The sequence below is a fragment of the Agelaius phoeniceus genome, chromosome 17 (genome assembly GCF_051311805.1).
Source record: "Agelaius phoeniceus isolate bAgePho1 chromosome 17, bAgePho1.hap1, whole genome shotgun sequence".
In the NCBI taxonomy this organism is placed as follows: domain Eukaryota; kingdom Metazoa; phylum Chordata; class Aves; order Passeriformes; family Icteridae; genus Agelaius; species Agelaius phoeniceus.
The window spans coordinates 15,887,810-15,908,492 of record NC_135281.1 but is presented as its reverse complement, the minus strand read 5'-3'; the positions used below and the strand labels follow the sequence as shown (position 1 = coordinate 15,908,492).

General features: G+C 42.5%; 1 protein-coding gene across 2 annotated transcripts; it reads left to right on the top strand.

Moving 5' to 3' along the window:
- Positions 1 to 116: 116 nt before the first annotated feature.
- CSE1L (chromosome segregation 1 like) lies at positions 117 to 20,282 on the top strand. Of its 2 annotated transcripts, XM_054644556.2 has the most exons (25): positions 117 to 243; positions 2,395 to 2,490; positions 3,025 to 3,167; positions 4,168 to 4,269; positions 4,678 to 4,823; positions 5,121 to 5,211; positions 5,475 to 5,582; positions 6,469 to 6,561; positions 7,804 to 7,971; positions 8,066 to 8,195; positions 8,870 to 8,935; positions 10,452 to 10,654; positions 11,655 to 11,739; positions 12,468 to 12,529; positions 13,279 to 13,415; positions 13,573 to 13,676; positions 14,283 to 14,380; positions 15,149 to 15,299; positions 15,820 to 16,028; positions 16,538 to 16,635; positions 16,843 to 16,928; positions 17,517 to 17,598; positions 18,039 to 18,185; positions 18,997 to 19,228; positions 19,754 to 20,282. In XM_054644556.2, exons 2-25 carry the CDS (start codon positions 2,406 to 2,408, stop codon positions 19,841 to 19,843), a joined length of 2,916 nt encoding a protein of 971 aa, XP_054500531.1. In that variant the 5' UTR covers positions 117 to 243; positions 2,395 to 2,405; the 3' UTR covers positions 19,844 to 20,282. The 2 variants fall into 2 exon arrangements, with proteins under 2 accessions (XP_054500531.1, XP_077043610.1); XM_077187495.1 differs by lacking the exons at positions 117 to 243; positions 3,025 to 3,167.
- Positions 20,283 to 20,683: the final 401 nt, after the last annotated feature.

Here is a 20,683-nt window from a genome sequence, read left to right as displayed (position 1 = left end):
GGCCTTGTGGGAAGGGCCCAGCCATTGGCCGCCGCCCATTGAGCGCGCCGCGGATTGGCTGCCGGCGGCGCGCCCGGGGCCCACGCGGGCGCTGATTGGCCGGACCGCAGCGCGATGTCACCGCCCCGCGCGATGCGGTCACGGAGCCGCCGCCGCGCCCTCGCCCGGCGGTTTGAATGTGAAGCGCAGCCGGAGCGCTCGGAGCCGCCGCCGCCGCCGCTGCCGCCGGGGGGGAGCCGCCAGGTAAGCCCGGGATGCGCTGCCCCGCAGGGCGATAGGGCTGGGGCGGCCCCGTGCCCCGGTGGCACCGCGGCCGCCCGCGTGCCAACTCCGCGCTGCGCTCGGCGCTGGGCCCGCGGCGCGGCCACAGGCGCAGCGCACCATGCTGGGCCCTTCCGCCCGCCTCTCGCGGCCCGTGATTGGTCCGAGGCCGCTGGGTCTGCACTGCCTGCGCCCCTCATTGGCTGCAGCAGCTGTCAGTCCGGGCTGCCGCGGGGGAGGGGGACCGAGTTAGTCTGAGGGGTCTGGGGCGGCCCGGGGTCTCTCCCGGTCCCGGCCCCGCCGCCCCGCCTGGCCCGTCCCGGCGCTCTCTCTGCAGGGGCCGCCGCAGGAGGCTGCCGGAGCGGAGCAGGCGCGGTCCGGCGCCGGGACGGACGCAGCCGCCCCGAACCTTCCGCGGGTGAACCGCCCGGCGGGCCGCGGGAGGGCGCGGGGCCGCTCCCCGCCGCAGAGTCGCGAGCGGCTCCGGCACGGCCTGGCCTCGCGGTTCGCGGGCGAGGACGCGGGGCCGGTCCCGCTGCCGCCGGCCCTGGCGCTGCTGTCCCAGGCCCGCGCTTTGGGGAAGCGGGAAATGCCCCGGGATCCTCAGAGCGCTGCCCGGATGGCTTTTCCCATCGGATCTGGCTCCTGAACGTTGTTCGGCGCTGGGAGGTGTTCGGGCAGTGCTGGATGAGGGTTGCACTTGTGTGAAGCTCTTCCCGGTCCGAGCCCCAGGGGCACGGCCGCGTTCTGCTAGGTTTGGGTTTCTTTGTAAGTGAGCTGCATTAATTTGACTAAAGTTAGTGATGTATTAAGCACACCATATGAATTTTCTGAGGCCTTTTCTCCAGACACACGGTACAACCCAACACAAAGCATCATATCACTCCAGCTAAAGTACCACACCAATGTTTTTCGTACTGGAAAACAAACATGAAGAGCTAGAGGAAGAGAAGGAAATAAGCATGTGTAGGTAACAGGTCAAAATATGTTGGTGGGTGTGAATTGGTGAACAAGACTATGGACAAGTAAACCCCAAAAGCGCGGGGGAGCATGGGAGAGGACTGTTCAGGTAGATTTTTACTTCTTGCAAACTATATTAAGATCTGATTTGCTTATTAGCATTAATTTAAGAGGATACTGCTGCTGTCTTTTTAAATTATATAGATGCCATAACTGACATAAAAACTGTGTCATTAAAACTCACTGCCTTTGCAGGCATGCTTGTACAGAACTGTTTCTTGCACTGGTGATCAGCACGAAACAACTGCAAAGTGGGACAGATAAATTTCGCTCAGTTGTACTAAATAGAAACTCCAGAGGAAAAATGGAAACATTTGTTTCCTCATAACCTTTGTAGGGAGTGAACTGTGCTGCTGGTGGTGGGAAGGACGGGCAGGATCAATGATGATGTCCAGAGGAGCATCTCCATTAAAGCACATCCTACTGTCATTGTATTGCTGTAATTTTAATTATTCCAGTGCAGGCTGTGAAGTAAATATAAGAATATGTGTGGGAGAATTACTAGAGAGGAGCAATATGGACTTATTGCAGACTTATTCTGTAAAAAGTATTGCATTTAAATTAGCCCCCACTCTAGTCTGAACTAATTTTACAGGAAGGATAAACTAATTGGCTTTGAACAGTCTTTTGTCTCTTTTTTAAAAAAAGTATCTTCTTTTGAGATTTTTCTTTTATAAGGAGGTTTTGAATTTTTTGAAAAAGCTTTGACTCTTCAACACACTTTGAATTGTTTTGTTTACAATTATGTCGGGCAGGACTGTTCAGCCTGTTTCAGGCAGGAGCAGTTTCTGGGGCTGGCAGCAGAACAAAAGCAGAGCCAAGTTCCTGTTGTCCTGAAAGGGCAGGAGATCAGCTTTTGGCTGTACCTGTTTGTGTCTGCGGGATGCGTACGCCTTTTCTGGACTCTGGGGTCCGCAAACCAGACACTAGCAGCTGCCTGTAGCTTGAGAGCTGGGATGTTTGCTGTGCCTGGTGCACCCTGGTTGGGACTGTGTTCCTGAGCTATTGTCCCAAAGAGCTGCTGTTGCTTCTGTGGGATCTGATTTTAGATGGGTGGCTTTAGGATAGATTTTTCTGATCTCTGGTTGTAACAAAACTACTTGTGGGTTTTAGGTTCTGCCAAAATGGAGCTCAGTGATGCCAATTTACAAACTTTAACTGAATATCTAAAGAAAACACTAGATCCAGATCCTGCCATAAGGCGTCCTGGTAAGTGATTCTCATGATTGTGAACAAAAAAAGTTCTGTTTCTTTTTGTCTCTCCCGTCTCTGTGTAGCAAACTGCAGTGGATATTTATGCAATAACCTCTTTACATAACTTCTCAGTATCCTTTTAAAATGAAACCCCAGAAAACACTAATGAAGGGTAGATATAAATAGAAATAATTTTATCTGCTTTTTGTGATTTTGTTTTTCTGTATTTTGCTCTTTTTTTTTCTTTGCACTGTTGTTATTTAAAACAGTGCTGCTGTTCCCAACAAGTGAGGATTTACGTCTCTTGGGTTGTGGCTTTTCCAAGGGTGAGGAGGCAGAATTTCCTCATCCTGCTGGGGATCCAGAGCTGTTGTTGACAGCAGGAGCGCTGGGGAGCAAAGAAACTGTGATAACTTTTGTCAGACATGTTCCTGTGAAGCTCTGGGAAGTGTTTGTGTTGGGTATCTTAAACAGACACTTGAGGAATCGTAGGATTCCCATTAGAGAAAGCAGCTGAGCTTTTGCTAACCGCGGTGTATTCCCTTACAGCGGAAAAGTTCCTTGAATCTGTGGAAGGAAGCCAGAACTATCCGCTGTTACTCTTAACGCTGCTGGAGAAATCACAGGAAAATGTCATCAAAGTTTGTGCATCTGTAACGTTCAAGAATTATATTAAAAGGAACTGGAGAATTGTAGGTATTCTAGTGAGGAAGTGTGCTAAGAACTAATTATTCTTTTAAGGTACAATAAGCAGATCCACATCCCACCCAACTCAGTGTCATATGTGGACCTACTGAGGGAGCCCTTGATCCTCTCATCCAGATCATCAGTAAAGATATTAATCAGTACTGGCCCCAGTACTGAGCCTGGGGGAACCCCATTTGTGACTGATGGTATACCTTGAACTTTTGAAATTGCTAACTTTTGATTTAAGTGTGTGGAAAGATGGTAAAAGGGATGTGACAAGGGTAGTGGTACCATCAGCTTTAAGGTATCTCAAGATTGAGTGTCTCCCTGGAGGTGCTTTTCTCTTTTAATTGCTGCATGATTTCTAGGTCTCTGAACTTCAGTGCTTTTATCACAGAAAATGTGACTGTCACTGCTGTCACTGGGCTGGGACAAGCCACCTCATTATTTTATTTTTTTAGTAGCAGCTTTGCAATTTTCTACTACTTGGCACTGCTGACTGACTGGACTTGGAGCTGGTTGGTGTTTTGAACTTGTTAGATAACTTAAAGTCAATGTTAGGGTTTGATTGTGTAACTTGCACCTTCATGTACGGTCTCTAGAAAGGATGGCTCGAGACAGCTCACACAAAATCAGTTTGTGGGGTTGGCAGAGGTGCTGTTTGGTGTGGTGGAAGAGGAGACCTGGTTAAATGTGGGGATTTTATTGCCATGTGCACCCACCCTCACTGCTGCTCAATTGCTGACCTGAAAAGTTATCCTTAGGGAAGAGAAAAAAATTTCTTCAAAGTTTTACAGAAGGATATTATTTCTTTCAGCTTTTTTCAGATACTGCTGTTCCAGATTCATTGAAGGCAGTGGCTCTAATAGGTTTGCTTCTTAGGTTCTTCAGCATGGTAATAGTTACATAAATCAGTATAAACAGTTGGTCTCTGAAATGCTGATCATCTCTCATTGCCTGGAAAATGCTGATATGCCCATAACTTAATTATTGTTTTCATTTTAGGTTGAGGATGAACCAAACAAAATATGTGAATCGGACAGAATAGCCATTAAAGCCAACATAGTGCCCTTGATGCTTAGCAGCCCAGAACAAATTCAAAAGCAGGTAATATGTCATTCCTGCTTGTATCCATGAAACTTTGGGAATATTCTAAGCATGTCTAGAGGCTATGGTTATTGGCAGAGCTCAGTTCCCTTACCAGTGAGCTCAACCTTATCCAAATAACTTGGAGGATATTGTTACAGGTATTTCTACCTACTTTAACATTTCTTTAATATGATTATTGTGTAATCTTATAGCTAAGTTCTAACATTAGGCAGTTAAACAGCAATTCTAGAAGGTAAGATGTGTAAGCTTAAGGTGAAATTTTTGTATTTGTGTGGAAAGTAGTAGATAATTTAATCCAGGGATTTTTGAATTGGACAAGAATAGCCAGGATTTTCTGGGATGTTGGCAGCATCTGGCACATCTGCCGTGTGCTGTTCTGTCAGTGAAGCTCCGTTTCCGTTGCAGTTAAGTGATGCCATCAGTATTATTGGGCGGGAGGACTTCCCTCAGAAGTGGCCAGACCTGCTGACAGAGATGGTGAATCGCTTCCAGAGCGGAGATTTCCACGTCATCAACGGGGTTCTGCGCACCGCCCACTCTCTATTCAAAAGGTACTGCACATCAGGGGGTTTTGTATGGAAGGTGAAAGCTCTGTTCAGCTGGCATGTTTTACTGTTAGACTTCATTTTGGACATTTACAGAAGTCTATAGTTGTGACTTCTACATACATCTTTTAAGTAGTTATCAAATTGTACACCTGGCAGAGTTTTGAATCATGTTGCTTAGTTCTTGTTTACTTTACAGTATTTTTTCCAAGGTTCAGCACAAAACAAAATTCTGTGTGAATTAATTTGGTAATAAATGTAAAGACTATTCTATTTTTCATGTGTTTCTCCCTTACTTGTTAGGTACCGCCATGAATTTAAGTCAAATGAATTATGGACAGAGATCAAGCTTGTTCTTGATGCCTTTGCTCTACCCTTGACAAATCTCTTTAAGGTATTTCTTGATGAGTCATTTCTAAAACAAGTTTCATGTTCTGAATTGCTTGCTGTGGATACCTGTACTATTAAAACTCTAGAATTGTTCTTCAAAACTCTTAAAGGGGTTCAAATTCAAGGCATGAAATGAGACCTAACAAGACTGGTAAGAGGATGAAAAATCACCATATTTTCTGGTTTAAAAAAAAACGTTCCATGACATTTTTCAATATTTTTTGTTGGTGTGGGTTTTGTACTTGACAATCTTGCGTCTTTTTCTAGGCAACTATTGAACTTTGCAGCACGCATGCAAATGATGCCAGTGCCCTGAAGGTTCTCTTTTCTTCTCTCATTCTAATTGCGAAGCTGTTCTACAGTTTAAATTTTCAGGTGAATCTCCTTGTTCTTGGGATAGTTTTGCTTTGTTCTGAGGAAGCTGGTACTATAGAAATGATTTGAGGCAGCCTTTAAGGCCATGCTTTATGGCAAAAAGAAAAATCACCAGTGCATCTGCTGAAGTAAAAGCACAGTAAGGATGGGTAATTTAAGACATTAGCTTGGGCCTTTGTAAGCAAAAGTTCAAGAGAGTCTGAGCTGGCACTGCTTCAAGGAGGTGTTGTATGGGGCCTCTGAGTAGGAGCTGGGAAAGGCAGGAGTCCAGTGCCTGAGTTTCTATTCACTGTTCCCCCTTTGTAAATGTGCTTTTACTGACAGGAGCTGGTCCTGTAGCTGGGAGTCCATTCTGTGTAGCTCTGTGGCACTGTAGGAGCAGAATTCTGGGAGCACTGTGGGTTGCCTGGGTTTGAAATCAGATCTACATTTTGGACATTACTAAGTGTGCTCTATGGGAAATGGTAAAGCTCCCTGGCTGAGGTGACATTTATTTAGTGTCTCAACATGAAGGCAGGTCTGTGAAGTGTGATTGTGCCTGGATTCCTTGGGCAGCTCTTCCACAGGGGGCAGGAGAATCAGCTGGAGTTAAAAAAGCCTTGTGCTCTCTTGTTCTGAAAGTGAGAGGTGATAAGGCTCATTCATTATAAAGGTGTGAGCTGTTCAGAGTCTAAGCAACTAGTTTATTTGGAACTAGTTGTACTCCAGGGCTCTGCCAGAACAGCTTTTGTTTGGGAGGGGGGGGGGGGCACTGTTTCAATTTGAAGATTGTTTTCCACAGGTCTCTCAGTAGATTATAAGGTGAATGCACTACTTCCAGTGTAGGTATGTTATCTAAGCAGTGCAGCCAGAAATTAAAATCTAGATATATGCTTTTCTTTCACAGGATCTTCCTGAGTTTTTTGAAGATAACATGGAAACATGGATGACAAACTTTCATAGCCTTTTAACTTTAGATAATAAACTCTTGCAGACTGATGTAAGTACTGCATAAACCACCTGGTTTGCATCTGTAGGGGAGAGGGTGGATTGACAACTTAGGTCTAATTCTGAACAATGCACTGGTTTCTTTGTGGGGCAAACAAAGGAGTGGAATGACTGCAAGAAAATGGAGTTTAGGAGAAGTTGCTCTGCTGTCTAAGGAATTTGAGGTTCAGTTCTTCAAGCTGTGTGACAGTTACAGGTGTACCCAGCTGTGCACAGAAATCAAATTACCAATACTCATCACTGAGTTGATTCTTTCAAGAACAGCTGCTGTAGTGACCTGACCATTAGCATCACAGGGCTCAGGTGTTCTGTATCTGTCAGCTGGTTCTAGAAAACAGGGTATCTTAAAGAACTTGAAACAATTGAACATAGAGGGCAGGGCATCTCTTCAGTACTTCAGTATTTGCTGTCTTGCTCTAGTTAAAGAGTCAGTAATTTCACTGGTGAAAGCTGATACCAGGTCAGCAAAGCTCCAGTTGTTTTGTGTGTGTTTTCTGCATTTTAAGTGGTGATGTCTTCCAGCATCACATCATCACAGCACAATAGTTTGCCACTTGATGGAGCCAAAACAACTCTATAAATTTCTTGACAACCCACAGGGAGGCATATTAAGTGTATGTTGTGCTCTAGTTACCCTTCTGCTGAAAGAAGCTTTGCTGCTCTTTTGTCTTGTGTCTGTGGGCTGCTCCCAGCACAAGCACTGGTGCAGCTGAGCTGGGACAGGCAGTCAGGCTGAAAAGTGAGGGTGGAGGGAAGAGGGGCAGACAGAACTGGGGTGGTGTTTGGTTGAGTTGGTTTTTTTAATTCCAGTTCAATTTCCCAGTGCACATTGTGGCTCCACGAACATCTGTGATCTGGGGAAAGGGAAGGAACTTTACAGCTACTCCAATTAAAGAATCATGATGTAGTGGCTTCTAAGTGTATTTTTCATTGCCTTGTGTTGTCTTTTTCGTATTACATTTGTAAATTAATTTTGTGTGAATTATTGTGTCTGTTTTCAAGTACACAGTACCTGATATGAAATGTAGGTATGATTTCTAACTTGAAAAGTAGTTTAGGTACAGATCAGCAAAAGTCTACAGTAGTTTTAGGGACAGTGAGAGGGATTTCTTTCACCTGTTTAGGACATGGTAAAACAGAGATGTAAATATTTAACGTAAATACATTGATATTTCTAATGTTTAAGTAGTGTTGAGGTTTGGATGTTTAAATTCTTAGTTTTGTTTTATGTGAGGATGAAGAGGAAGCTGGATTGCTGGAGCTCTTGAAATCACAAATTTGTGATAATGCTGCTTTATATGCTCAAAAATACGATGAAGAATTCCAGCCCTACCTGCCACGCTTTGTAACAGCAATCTGGAATCTGTTAGTGACAACTGGCCAGGAAGTGAAGTATGACTTGGTGAGTTGCTAAAATCTGATCTTGTCAAGTTTTATAATAAATCATAAATGATTCAGTCGTGGTAAAGTTTTGCCTTCTGTTTGTGGTGCTGCAGCTGGTCAGTAACGCCATCCAGTTTCTGGCCTCGGTTTGCGAGAGACCACATTACAAGCATCTGTTTGAGGACCAGAACACATTGACAAGCATCTGTGAGAAAGTTATTGTTCCCAATATGGAATTTAGAGGTAACTTTTTGAGACTTAATTTTGAAAAACATAACAAATATCTAACTAATTATCATGACATGTTGCTTTGCAGGACTAAGAATTGAGGATTCCCTCTTGTGTACCTTAGTGCTAGATTCAAACCCAAGTTTCTGCAGCAGATTGCTGTCCTGTGGGCTTTGTAGGGTTTTATGAATATACCTAACTTTTCATGTTGAAATCCCAGTGGAGGAAGTCTAGGTCATGTGCCACCAATAAATTTCTGCAATTAAAGTGAGTATCTGAGTAATTCAAGGAGCCTAAATAGGCAGGAATGCAGGAATATCAGGCCTACCAAATGTTTAGTTCTCCAGGTTTTGATGATCATACTGATCCTATATTTAAAATGCAGTGAAAATATATTGCAGTGATAAGAAGCTTCTCTCTCTTAAGTCTATGACTCTGGAAGCCTCTTCAAATACACCTGGTGTTGAATATGTGTTGAGGTTTTTCTTAGAATCAATACATCAGCCCATGAGTGTGAAAGACTAATTTGTGGGACAGAAGCTAAACAGACTAATCTGTCTGGATATTTCTCATTTATTAATGTTATAGAAAGCTCCTTGGAAAAAATAGCAAGTTGATAATGATACACTGTTTTACTATAAAAAGCAGAGATTTCACTACTTCAACTTCCATGTATTTTGTATTTTCAGCGGCTGATGAAGAAGCATTTGAAGATAATTCTGAAGAGTATATAAGAAGGGATTTGGAAGGATCTGGTAATCCACAGATTTATACTAAGAATACTTGGTCTTTAAATATAGCTCTAAAGAGCTTAAGCAATTTACTGAAGCTTTTATAACTTCATTTTGAAATTGAGAAGGTTTCCACACACCACCCCCAGCCGGATTGTACCCAGTCTGTGATCAAGCCTACTGTCACGATAAGTTTGTCACAGTGTCTTTCTGGTTCGAACAATGTTTTTATAGGGCTTTTTCCTTAATTGGATTGGTATGTCTTCTGCACTGCCCACATTCTCATTTCAGCAAGGACAGCCTGTAAGTCAATGCTGAGTAGTAGCCAGTTGTGTATTTAGTTCCTATGTGTGGAGTTTTAAGTGACAGGGAGAGACTCTTGATGTTGAGGCTGAAATTCTGCCTGGGGTTGCACACACACTGTGCTTGGGCCAGCTGGCCAGCAGCCAGGCTGGACGTGGCTGTGTTCAGAGCAGTGCCTGCCCTGGGCCACGGCTGTGCCAGCCCAGCTGCTGGAGTGCTGGGGGAGGCTGTGCCCTGCAGCCAGGCCAGAGCCCGAGTGAGCCAAACCCGGCTCTGTGTGACAGGGCTGCGCCGCCAGCAGCTCGCTGACAGACACTTGGGAACTGATGGCATTTTGTAAGAGATGGAAGAGATTACTGTGTGCTTGCAGTGGAGGAGAAAATTGGAGGAAACGTTTTTGAACTTTTTTCAAGAAAACATCATTCTTATCCAGGATTGGCTGCATTTTAGGTATTTGTGAAGTTTTTTATGAAAATGTACTATCAGGTGTGGTGGGCCAATAGCTGGCTTGTGCTCCAGCCTGCTGCAGTCTGATGGGGCGAGAGAACGAGGGGTGAAAGTGAGACAACTCGTGGATAAAGACAGTTCAAGTGAAAGAAGGAGTAAGGAAAGGGGAGAGAAGTTAGTGACTCACCATTGCCCACAGGCAGACTTTTGCCCAGCCTGTCCCTGAGCAATGGCTACTTCCCCCAGAGCTGCCCCCTCGGTTTTTATTGTTGAACATGTCATACAGCTTGGAATGTCCTGCTGGTCAGTTTGGATTAGCTGCCCAGGTTGTCCCCTCCCAGCTCCTTGCCTGCCCCAAACTACTTGCTGGGAAGGCAAAGCAGGAGGAAGAGGAAGCCCTGACACTGACAGTGCTCTTCAGCAGCAGCCAAACCCTGGGTGTTACCAGCAGCTTCAGTCATTGGTACAAACACAGCACCAAATGGGCCACTAGGGCAGAAATGAGCTCCCTCCCAGCCAGAGCCAGTACCTTTGGGTGCATAATGTCCAGGCAGTACCAGCCCCCTGCAGGCCTGCTGCCACTGCTCAGGGGCAGGTGTCCCTTCTCCTTGTGTACAAGTAGCCCAGTTGTGACAGTAAACGAAAGGCTTACAGCAGTGGGGAGGGTTGCAATAATTAACATGGGGTGTGGCTGTAACTTGAGAAGCTGTTACTGTTTTGATTATTTTGTTTATTAATATGAAAAGCTGTCTGCTTTCTCATATCCTAAGAATCTTTGGTTCTCATGCAGATATTGACACCAGGCGCAGAGCAGCTTGTGATCTGGTCAGAGGCTTGTGCAAATTTTTTGAAGGACCTGTAACAGGGATTTTTTCTGGATATGTTAATTCTATGCTGCAAGAGTATGCAAAGAATCCATCTGTTAACTGGAAGCACAAAGATGCAGCTATTTACCTTGTAACATCTTTGGCATCCAAAGCTCAGACACAGAAGGTACTTGTACATTTTATTCATTGCAACCTGGCTGCATTCAGATATTGCAGTGCAGATGAGGCCTGCCGTTCGTTTCAGCTGCTTCAGAAAGGGAGCAACTGTGTGTGCAGTAGTTCATGTTGATGAGATGAAGAGCTGCCCTTTAAATGATCCTGTCACAGCTGCTGCCATCTGAATTTCAGGTAGATGGGGCACAGTGTGGCCCTGTGGCTGGCCTGACTGGCATGTGGGATCCAGCCAGACAAAGAAACCAAACTGCCTCAGCTCTGGAGCCTCTGAGCTCTGAGTGGTCCTGAGGCACTCTGGAAGCCATGGAAGGCAAATAGAGCTTTACAGAAGATGATCAGATGTGTTAAGCAGACTAAAAGGAATTGAAATGACTCTTGGAGTTCTTAAAATTTCCCAGTATTTCCTGCTACTTGAATGTTGGACTTGTGAATGACATGTGAATGCTAATGATGGCTGGAAATGGATCTCATTACTTGCTGATAGGGTGGAGACACTGAAAAAGCACAGCTGGGCTAACCTGTATTTGGAAACAGGAGCATTATACTGAATGTCCTATGGAACAAGTTTAGATGTACTACTAGATATTTTAAATGCTGTTACAGTTCAAATCTCGGTGTCTTTACAAGACAGATTTGAGGCAAACATAGTAAAATGTGTACATCATTTAATGCAATTTTGCTGAAGGTTCTCAGCAAATTTTGCTGAAGCCATATGTATATTGCTGCCCAGCAGTTGTTAGTGATGTGTAACGGGAACCAGTCTGGTAGCATTTGGGAAACTACAAAGTTTGTGTCTTTCTATGCTATTTAATGGCAAATATGGACTAATTTAGAACACTTCATTGAAAAATCTCCATCTAAAAATCCTGGTTTAAAAAGAGGTTGCATTTTTTGTAAGAGAAAACTAATAGTAATTTTTTTAAAATTAGTAAGAAAACTAGTGGCATATATGTCAGCATATAAAAATAAGAGTTGTTTTTTACTTCTTCCAGCATGGCATAACACAGGCCAATGAACTTGTTAATCTGACAGAATTCTTTGTGAATCACATTCAACCTGACTTAAAGTCTGCTACTGGTAAGTTAATTTTGGTAGGGTATTTTTGTGGTGTATCATACCCTTGACAGTGACCATTGTTTGTGAAGTCTCCAAGCACTCCTTTATCAGCAGAATCTCTGAGATGGGCTCTGAACACCTGGCACAGAGTGGTGCATTTCTGTTTGGCCAGCAGTGAAGGAGCTCTTACAGCAGGGTGGATTGCCACCTTACCCCCTGCTCTCTGCAAGATCAGGGCATGTATACACATGGTTGCTGTCAGCTACATGCTTAAACTTGTTGAATCAAAGTAATTTGATTTCAGTATTTGAGACCTTATGGTAAACTTCTATGCTCCACAAAACTCTGAGAAGTTAAAATACTGAGGCCCTATTGATGAGGTTGTGGATGTCTAGATTTAAACCATGTGGTTCATTTTACACTTTAACAATTATCTTACTACAGCTGAAGCATAGTGGGTTGTCTCGAAATGTGTAATTGAAGGCTGCTGAAATTGAAACCAGAAGGTGAATTTCATCTGAGCTGGACTGTACTTTTAATGGTACTGGGATGTGATTTGTACCTAAACTGATACTCTAACAGTGCCATACCAAAGTGCAGGAACTAAGAAATGTAGAAAAGCATTATATTATTTTCTACAGGGGAAAATTATTACGTAGTGTCAAGTGTCACTTGTATATATAGTGCATGTTCAGTAATCACATTTGTATGAGGAGTATCAACGAAGTTTGCATATTTTTCTATTTCAGTGAATGAATTCCCTGTGCTAAAAGCAGATGGTATCAAATATATCATGATTTTTAGAAACCAAGTAAGTTTTTCTTTCACTCTTATGGAAAAACATATTGTAGGTTGTTACTTTATACTTGCCAAGCCTAATTTATCGCACTTGGCCATATGCTAACTCAACAGGTGTTTGATAGTCATCTACAACACTTCATGCTGAATTTTTAGTTTAGAAAGTAAATGATATTGTTATAAATATCCAATTAACATGTAGTCTATATGCTGTCCATATGCTATGGGAACACTGAATATCTTAGCTGCTTAATTCTGTGACACACTCAGACGTTTCCAAGTCAGTGTTAGTCCAAATACCCTTGATTGCTTGGATCATTGCAGTAGTTGTTACAGAGTACAGCAGTTTTGTCCTTAATCTTTTCTGATTCATGAGATGGGGTGAGAAAATATGTTGCATATTATTCTAAATTCTGGATTACCTTTATTAATTTCTTATGAAATATATGTGATATTGGTTTTTTTAAACCTTGATATTTTTAATTACCTATTAAGACAAAGTAAAATGGAAAGGGAAATATACATTAGGGTTGTCTGCACTTCCTGCTAATCCAAAGCACCACTGGTGTTCAGGGGCAGTCCATGAGCCATGACAGAGTAGGTACCTCCTGGCTGTCAAGATGGGAAGGAGCAACAGGAGGAGCCTCCCAAGACACCTCCCTCTGCCAAGCTCCATGTGTCACTGATGAGCTTGGCTGTGCTCTAGAGTTGAACCATCTGTATTTTTTAACATACTTATGATTTGTTGCTATACTTTTGTAGGTACCAAAAGAACAACTGCTGGTGTCTATTCCCCTCTTAATCAATCATCTCCAAGCAGAAAGTATTGTGGTCCATACCTATGCAGCCCATGCTCTTGAAAGACTGTTTACCATGAGAGGGACAAATAATGCTACTCTGTAAGTTTCCAAGCAGAAATAAATTCATTGCTAATAGATCTTGCATATTAAGGATGAGAAATACCTGTAGGGGATCCTTTGAGTCATATATTATGGTATTGGATAAGGCTTGAAGTTTGTGACTGTCATCATTAAAGAGCTGTGTTTCATTTAACAGCATTACAGCTGCAGAAATGGCACCGTTTGTAGAAGTGCTGTTAACAAACCTTTTCAAAGCTCTGACACTTCCTGGCTCATCTGAAAATGAATACATTATGAAAGGTAAATGCCTAATGAGTCCTGCAATATAAGAATAACTTGTTTAACTTGAGGTAAAGACTTACAGTTACAGGTTCCTGACATTTTTGTTTGCAAAGCCTATTTTATGAGAATGTGTTGAAGAGTTGCAGTTACTTATCAGGCTGTGTCAAGTCATCTTCAGCTAAACTTAGGGTACCAAAGAGAAACACTAAACATAATGGTACTAAGTTACTTCTCAAACAGTAGTCTTGTAGTCAGGACAACTCCCTGGACAGTGCCAGGGGAAGATCTGAGCAGTCTGGTCATGGCAGGGACATGTGGTCATGGCTAGTGAAGGGATAGATCTGATATGGCTAAGAAGATGCTGAGATCTGAGACTTGCCCAGGACAAGTGGTGGCCTCTGTACAGTTACTTGATCCCTATGTTCATCTCTAGAATGAGAATAAGGAGGGTTTGTCTCATGCTTTGTCATGATTATAGATTGAATGTTCTTGCAGCAGGTGCTCTTTGTTCTGTACCTAATTTCTTGGGATCCTATTTTAACAGTAAAAGGTAAAGGATTTAGGCATATGTTGAGTGGCAGTGTATTTTGTCTTCAGAAGCTAAAATTTTCCATTTATTTGCAGCCATCATGAGGAGTTTTTCTCTGCTGCAGGAGTCCATAATTCCATACATCCCTTCTGTCATCACCCAGCTCACCCAGAAACTGCTGGCTGTCAGTAAGGTAAAGAAACAGAGCAAAAGGGTCACCTTTTACCTTTTAGAGCAGTCTTGCTGAGGACTTATGTCCTGTTGGTGGTGTTCTGTTAGAATACTCTAAATAGTTCTGGATTTTCTGATGCAACTAATTTGAAACAGCATTCCAGTGAGGTTCTGACTTCTTTTTAGAACATATTCTCAGATCATTCTTCCTGCTCTCATCTGAAATTTAGAAGCAGCATATGAAGAGCAGTATACAGCTCTTTCTGTAATGCTAGTTTGTTGTAGTATAAATGCCTGCTTGTGCAGAGGCCACCAGTACAATAATTGGTTTTATCACAACTCCTGTATTCTTTGCCCATGAAACTTCTGAAGCTAATAATAATTGGCATTGAAATGTCGGATTGAATTAAATAAATTGCCCTTCTGCTTTTGGTGGGTAAAAATCTCTTAATTTTTTCTTTAGACTTGTCAAATTCTTTACCATTGACAATAGAGAATTGACTGGACACTTGAAAGATGGGAAAATAATCTTTTTCTGGTTTTTGTTCTGTGATATTTTAACTGTTTGGTGGTTTATATAGAGCTTCTGAAAAACACTTGCTACAAAAAAACCCTCTCCTTTATGGAATTAATTTCAGAAGCAACTTATGTATATTTAATGCATAAGTTACAAGTATCCCTACTCCGAAATGCTTCTTTATTTAGTCTTCAATTGAAAACAATATATATTTAGTGAAATAAGTGACCTGTCTGCAAGTTTGGGTTGATTTATCTGTTTATAACTTTTCAGAATCCCAGCAAACCTCACTTTAACCATTATATGTTTGAGTCAATCTGCTTGTCAATAAGGATAACGTGCAAGGCAAACCCAGAGGCAGTGGGGAGCTTTGAGGAGGCTTTGTTCCTGGTGTTCACTGAGATCCTGCAGAATGATGTGCAAGGTAAGGGCAGTCAGTGAGTGCCTGTGCTCCCTCCACGGGGGCTGGCTTCTAGGATTTACCTTATGGCAGGCTTTTTGTAGCACAGGAAATTCAAGGGCAGAAACAATATTTTCACAGTCTGAAAGTGTTTTGATTGTTCCATAGGGTACGTCAACAGCATTCATGTTGCAGTGTGATGCCTCCATACATTCACTTATTTTAAATTGCATTCTTAAAATATCTAGCAATCCCTACTCCAAAGCCTCTTAATATTATTCTTAATTCTATTGCCTTTTTTCTAGTAGTTTGTTTTTTATGTTCTGAAACATTAATGGGTAGAGGAAATAGAAAGCGTATAGATGCAATGCTTGCTAATTTTTGGAATAATTACATTTGGGAAAGTATGTTTCTTCAGAGTTTTATTTATTGAAACCTTAGTGATAATGTCAAAATGGTGGGTTCAATCCATAGATATGTGGTTTCTGGGAACTGACAGTGACCATGTTGTCTGACTTCATAAATGTCATCGTTTCTCTTCCAGAGTTCATTCCCTATGTGTTTCAAGTGATGTCACTACTTCTAGAAATGCATAAAAATGAAATCCCATCATCGTATATGGCATTGTTTCCCCATCTGCTCCAGCCAGTTCTCTGGGAAAGGACAGGAAACATTCCCCCTCTGGTCAGGCTCCTGCAGGCTTACCTGGAGCGCGGTGCCAGCACCATCGCCAGCGCTGCCGCCGACAAAATCGTGAGTTCTGGGGCAGAGTCACAGTCTGGCCTGGAGACATGGGATCTGAGCTTCCAGACTGTGAGGAACTCCAGCAAACAGCTGGATTTGTGCAGGGTTTGGTGCTTACTTACAGAGACAGACTAAGACTCTGACTGTAGCTTTTTGGGTTCTTTTCTATTATGTGGATAAGGTGAATTGTAGGCTGTTCTGCTTTTGTCAACTGAGATGAAAATTTCTTGCTTTTAGTTCTTGCAAGCAGGTAAGTCTCCACAGTTTTCCTGTCTTGTTTGCCTCATGTTAAACGTGTGCATAATGAGAACTCTCAGGTTCTGTTCAGAGCAGTCTTGAGAAGAGTGAGAAGAAGCCAAAATGTGTCTTCCTTGGCCTGAACCATAAAAACTGAATCCTGTCTTAGGTTATGAAGGCTTTTGCCTTGGTGTATGCCTTAAATGGTAATGGTCAATTTTCTGGTAGGGTCACATATGAAGAATTGTGGTCTAATGATTTTATATTTGCTTTTCTTGCAGCCTGGATTGTTAGGTGTGTTCCAGAAGTTGATTGCCTCTAAAGCTAATGATCATCAAGGGTTCTATCTTCTAAACAGTATCATTGAGCATATGCCTCCGTGAGTATGAGCTGAAATTACATTTAAAGCTAACTTCTGCAGACTTTAATTATGAAGTGTATGAACATGCCAATTGCTAATTTTTAACAACTGAAAACATCACATTTTTCAGTCAGATGGATTTGAACAGTTCTATATATGTTTTCTGTGAAGTGACATCAGTAAAATCCCAGTGTGAATTGAATAACTGTCCTTTTAAATTTCCAGTGAATCAGTTGACCAGTACAGGAAACAGATCTTCATTCTGCTATTCCAAAGACTTCAAAATTCCAAAACAACAAAGTTTATCAAAAGTAAGTTCCTTGCTGTGTGGAAAGCTCTGGTGCCAGCCGCAGTTCAGAGGTGCGGCTGTGCAGAACAGGAGTCCCGTGTGCCCCGCGGGGACGCGCACGCAGGGACAGCGCTGGCTCCTGGCTCCTGGGCAGAGTACTTGTCACCAAGGGGGGAGTGGGCAGTCACCAGAGCAGGTGACACTCATTCATAAAAGCCAGGGAATGGAATTAAAATAATGAGCAAGACTTGGGTATTTCTGTTCCTTTCCTAGTGTCTAAAAGGAAAGTTTTTGGAAGAGTTTCTTTGGTTCCTGATCTGAAAAAAAATTGCAAATGGCTTTTCTAATGCCTTTTTATAACTGCTATAAGGGGAAAAAGGAATAACTCTTGTCTTGTTGTACCACCTTGTTTTTGTGTTGTGGTATGTAAAAAACTGAGTTTTTTCACAAATTTCAAGGCAGCAAGTTCACGTACTTCACTTAAACTGAACATGTATAAAGACTGCCATTTCTATCCCCTTGAAAAACCTGGAATGTATTTTGCTGCTGACTCTAAAACTATTCTTTTGTTTTCACATTAAGTTTTACTTTGTCTTTTTTCTTGTTACAGGTTTCCTTGTCTTCATTAACTTGTATTGTGTAAGATATGGGGCATTAGCTCTGCAAGAAATATTTGACAGCATACAGCCAAAGTTAGTATGTTTTGTTTGTTTGGGTTATATTTAATATGGCTGTGTTATTTTTGTCTTTTGAAGTAAGAAAGAGTTGTCTGCTTAGCTAGACTATCAGACTACATTTATCACTAATTTGAGTGGCCAAATGTTTCTCTTAATGTGGTTCATTTATTTGTCTAGAAAGTCGTCTTTTTTTGTGAATTTCTGACCACAGTTCCTCACTGATAGTTCAGTGAAATTACTAATCTAAGAAGGTTATAAAAAGGAAAGATTGATGGTTTTAATTGTTTTCATTTGTGAAAAGTTTGTGTGTACAAAAGTCTACTGCAACAGGGCAGCATCTTAACAAATTATCTGGTCGTTTCTATTCCCTAGTGATTCATATTGTTTCTGCTTCTCTTTTGTCACCATAAGGCTGATGAGGCTTTCTAATACTTTTTCTCTCAATGCCACCATAGGATGTTTGGAATGGTGTTGGAGAAAATTATAATTCCTGAAATCCAGAAAGTGTCTGGACAAGTTGAAAAGAAAATCTGTGCTGTTGGCATTACAAAAATATTAACAGAATGTCCTCCCATGATGGACACAGAGTACACCAAACTGTGGTAGGTACCACACTTCTTCAGGATGTGCTAGTGAGGCTGCTGGAGTTACTGAAAATGGGGGCTCAGACCAAAATGCATCCTGTAGGAAACTCCTTGGTGATCTCCTCAGACCCACAAGGCTGTTTTAGGCCTTTCATCCTGCTTCTGTTTCTCAGCAAATTAAACTGTATTTTCAGAGAGGATGACAGAACTGGTTTGAGATGTTTTTGATGGAGATAGCACAGATTTGGCTGGCTGGACCTGCATTTAGGGAAATACACTGCTTCCCTCCAGCTTGTATTCTTTCTGAAAAGCCAGGCCCAGTTTTCACTTACAGCTCTTCTAGTCAGGAGACCTGGGCATATTCATAACCTGGCAGAGAAACTGTAATATCTTAGCTTGAGAGTGGAATTCTGGGGAAAGCCAGCAGGAAGTTTGATTGTCAACCAGTGCAGCAGTCCAGCATGCCCAGTAATTTGAATTTGATGACAATCACTGGTTCCCAGACTAGATCCCCAAACTAGAACTTTGTTTTTAATATGCTCAGAGGAAAGTTGTGATCTGGAAAATCATTGCTCTTTTCAGATATGTTTCATGACAGTTTGAGCTGATAAATACATACATTGCTTATGCTGTTCAAAGGAGTACCCATATTATGCCTGTAAAATATTCAGACCCACAATTCTTCTGGTCCAGCACACCTTGGACATTTACAGTTTCAGTAGCCAATCAAGTACCTGCAAAGGCTAAATTATAAAGGGTTCCAAATAACTTGAGCCTGTCCTAAGATATTCTAAGCACTCCGATTTTGCCCTCCCCTCTTTGCTCCCAGGATTCCTTTGCTGCAGGCCCTCATTGGCCTCTTTGAGTTGCCTGAGGATGACACGATCCCTGACGAGGAGCACTTCATTGACATAGAAGATACTCCAGGCTATCAGACTGCATTCTCCCAGCTGGCCTTTGCTGGGAAGAAAGAACACGATCCTGTAGGTCAAATGGTGAACAATCCTAGAATCCATCTGGCACAGTCTCTCCACAAACTGTCTACAGCATGCCCAGGCAGGGTAGGTGACTTGTGTGCTTGCATGCTGATGCTGCATTGTGCACAGAGGAAATGCCTCTGTGAGTTTGCTGATGTTTGATCATCAGCAAAATGAAGTAGGTCAGAACTAGAATGCAAGATCGTGCCTGTGTTTTATTCTTCATTGGAATATAGCTTTTGTAAGGTTTTTCCTTAGGAGCCTTAGAAAGGCTTTATTTTCACAGCACATAATTTTGCAATGAGCTTAAATGTGCCATTAAAAAAAAAAAAATTACACACTTGATGGTCTATAACTCATATCTGTCTTGAGTTTGATTGGTTGCATGCACTTGTTGAATTTAGGAAGCTCATTTAAAATTAGACAAGGTGAGTGTGCAGATAACTCTTTTAGCCCACAGCATGTTTGTTTTCCCTGAGATTTTGGTAAGTAAAGACTGCCTGCTGCTTTCCCCGTGGGTGACTGCTGCTCTGTGGCTTTGTACTGCGGGTGAGGGCAGCCGGGGGTTCCTGTTGCACTCCCTGACACCTCTGCTCCCCTGTGCCTCAGGTTCTGTCCATGCTCAGCACCAGCCTGAACGCAGAAGCATTGCAGTATCTCCAAGGGTACCTCCAGGCTGCAAGTGTCAGTCTGCTCTGAGCTGCAGAGACTCCACAAGCAAGATCAAAAGCTCGTTTGTTATGCAGAAGGTCGACACTGACTTTTTTATAGCAGAGTTCAGACAAAATGAAAAAAAAGCTGCTTGAAATTGTATTGCAGATTCCATCTTGTAAAAGATAGGTGTGGCTTTAAGCTGAAAGTGAAGAATTTGATGGTTTGTGTACTCATAGATAAAGGTGGCTAACTTCCATTCCCAGTTTAATTTCAAAGGGAATAGTCATAGCGGTTTGTTATGGGATTGATTTGAAATCTGCATCTGCAGTGTTTGGATATTTGGAAATGTGTGGAGAGCCCTGGCTGTAGAAACTCACTTCAGTCACTAAAATTCCTTTTCATTTTAATGTTGTCCTTTGTATTTCTTTTGTCTTTCCTTAAACTTTATCTGAATTGTGAATAAATAAGAAGTACTTGTTTAAAATGCCTGTCATTGTGGTCTTACTGTTTCAGAAGAATATAGTTGTTTTAAGAAAAGATGTTTTACACTTGGAATAGAATATGAAATAGTGGGACTGTGAGGGTTTTTTAGGTGCATTGTAGGATCATAGAGAGCAAATCTAAAACTTTGGGAGAAGAGCAGAGCTGCTGTCCTCTGTCTGCTCACCAGCAGGCACAGGTGCTCTGGAACAGGTCCTATCAGTGCCAGGCACTGAGGGCAGGGCTCTTCCCTGGGAGCAGGGATCAGGCTCCAGGTGGGGTTTTCCTGCTCTGTTGAAGCTGAAGCAGTGACCTTGGAGGGAGGTGTGAGTCGGGTGTTCTCCGTGTCTTCTCATCAAGGCACTGATGAGGCCTGGGGGCATCGGCTGCCATCCTGCTCGTGGC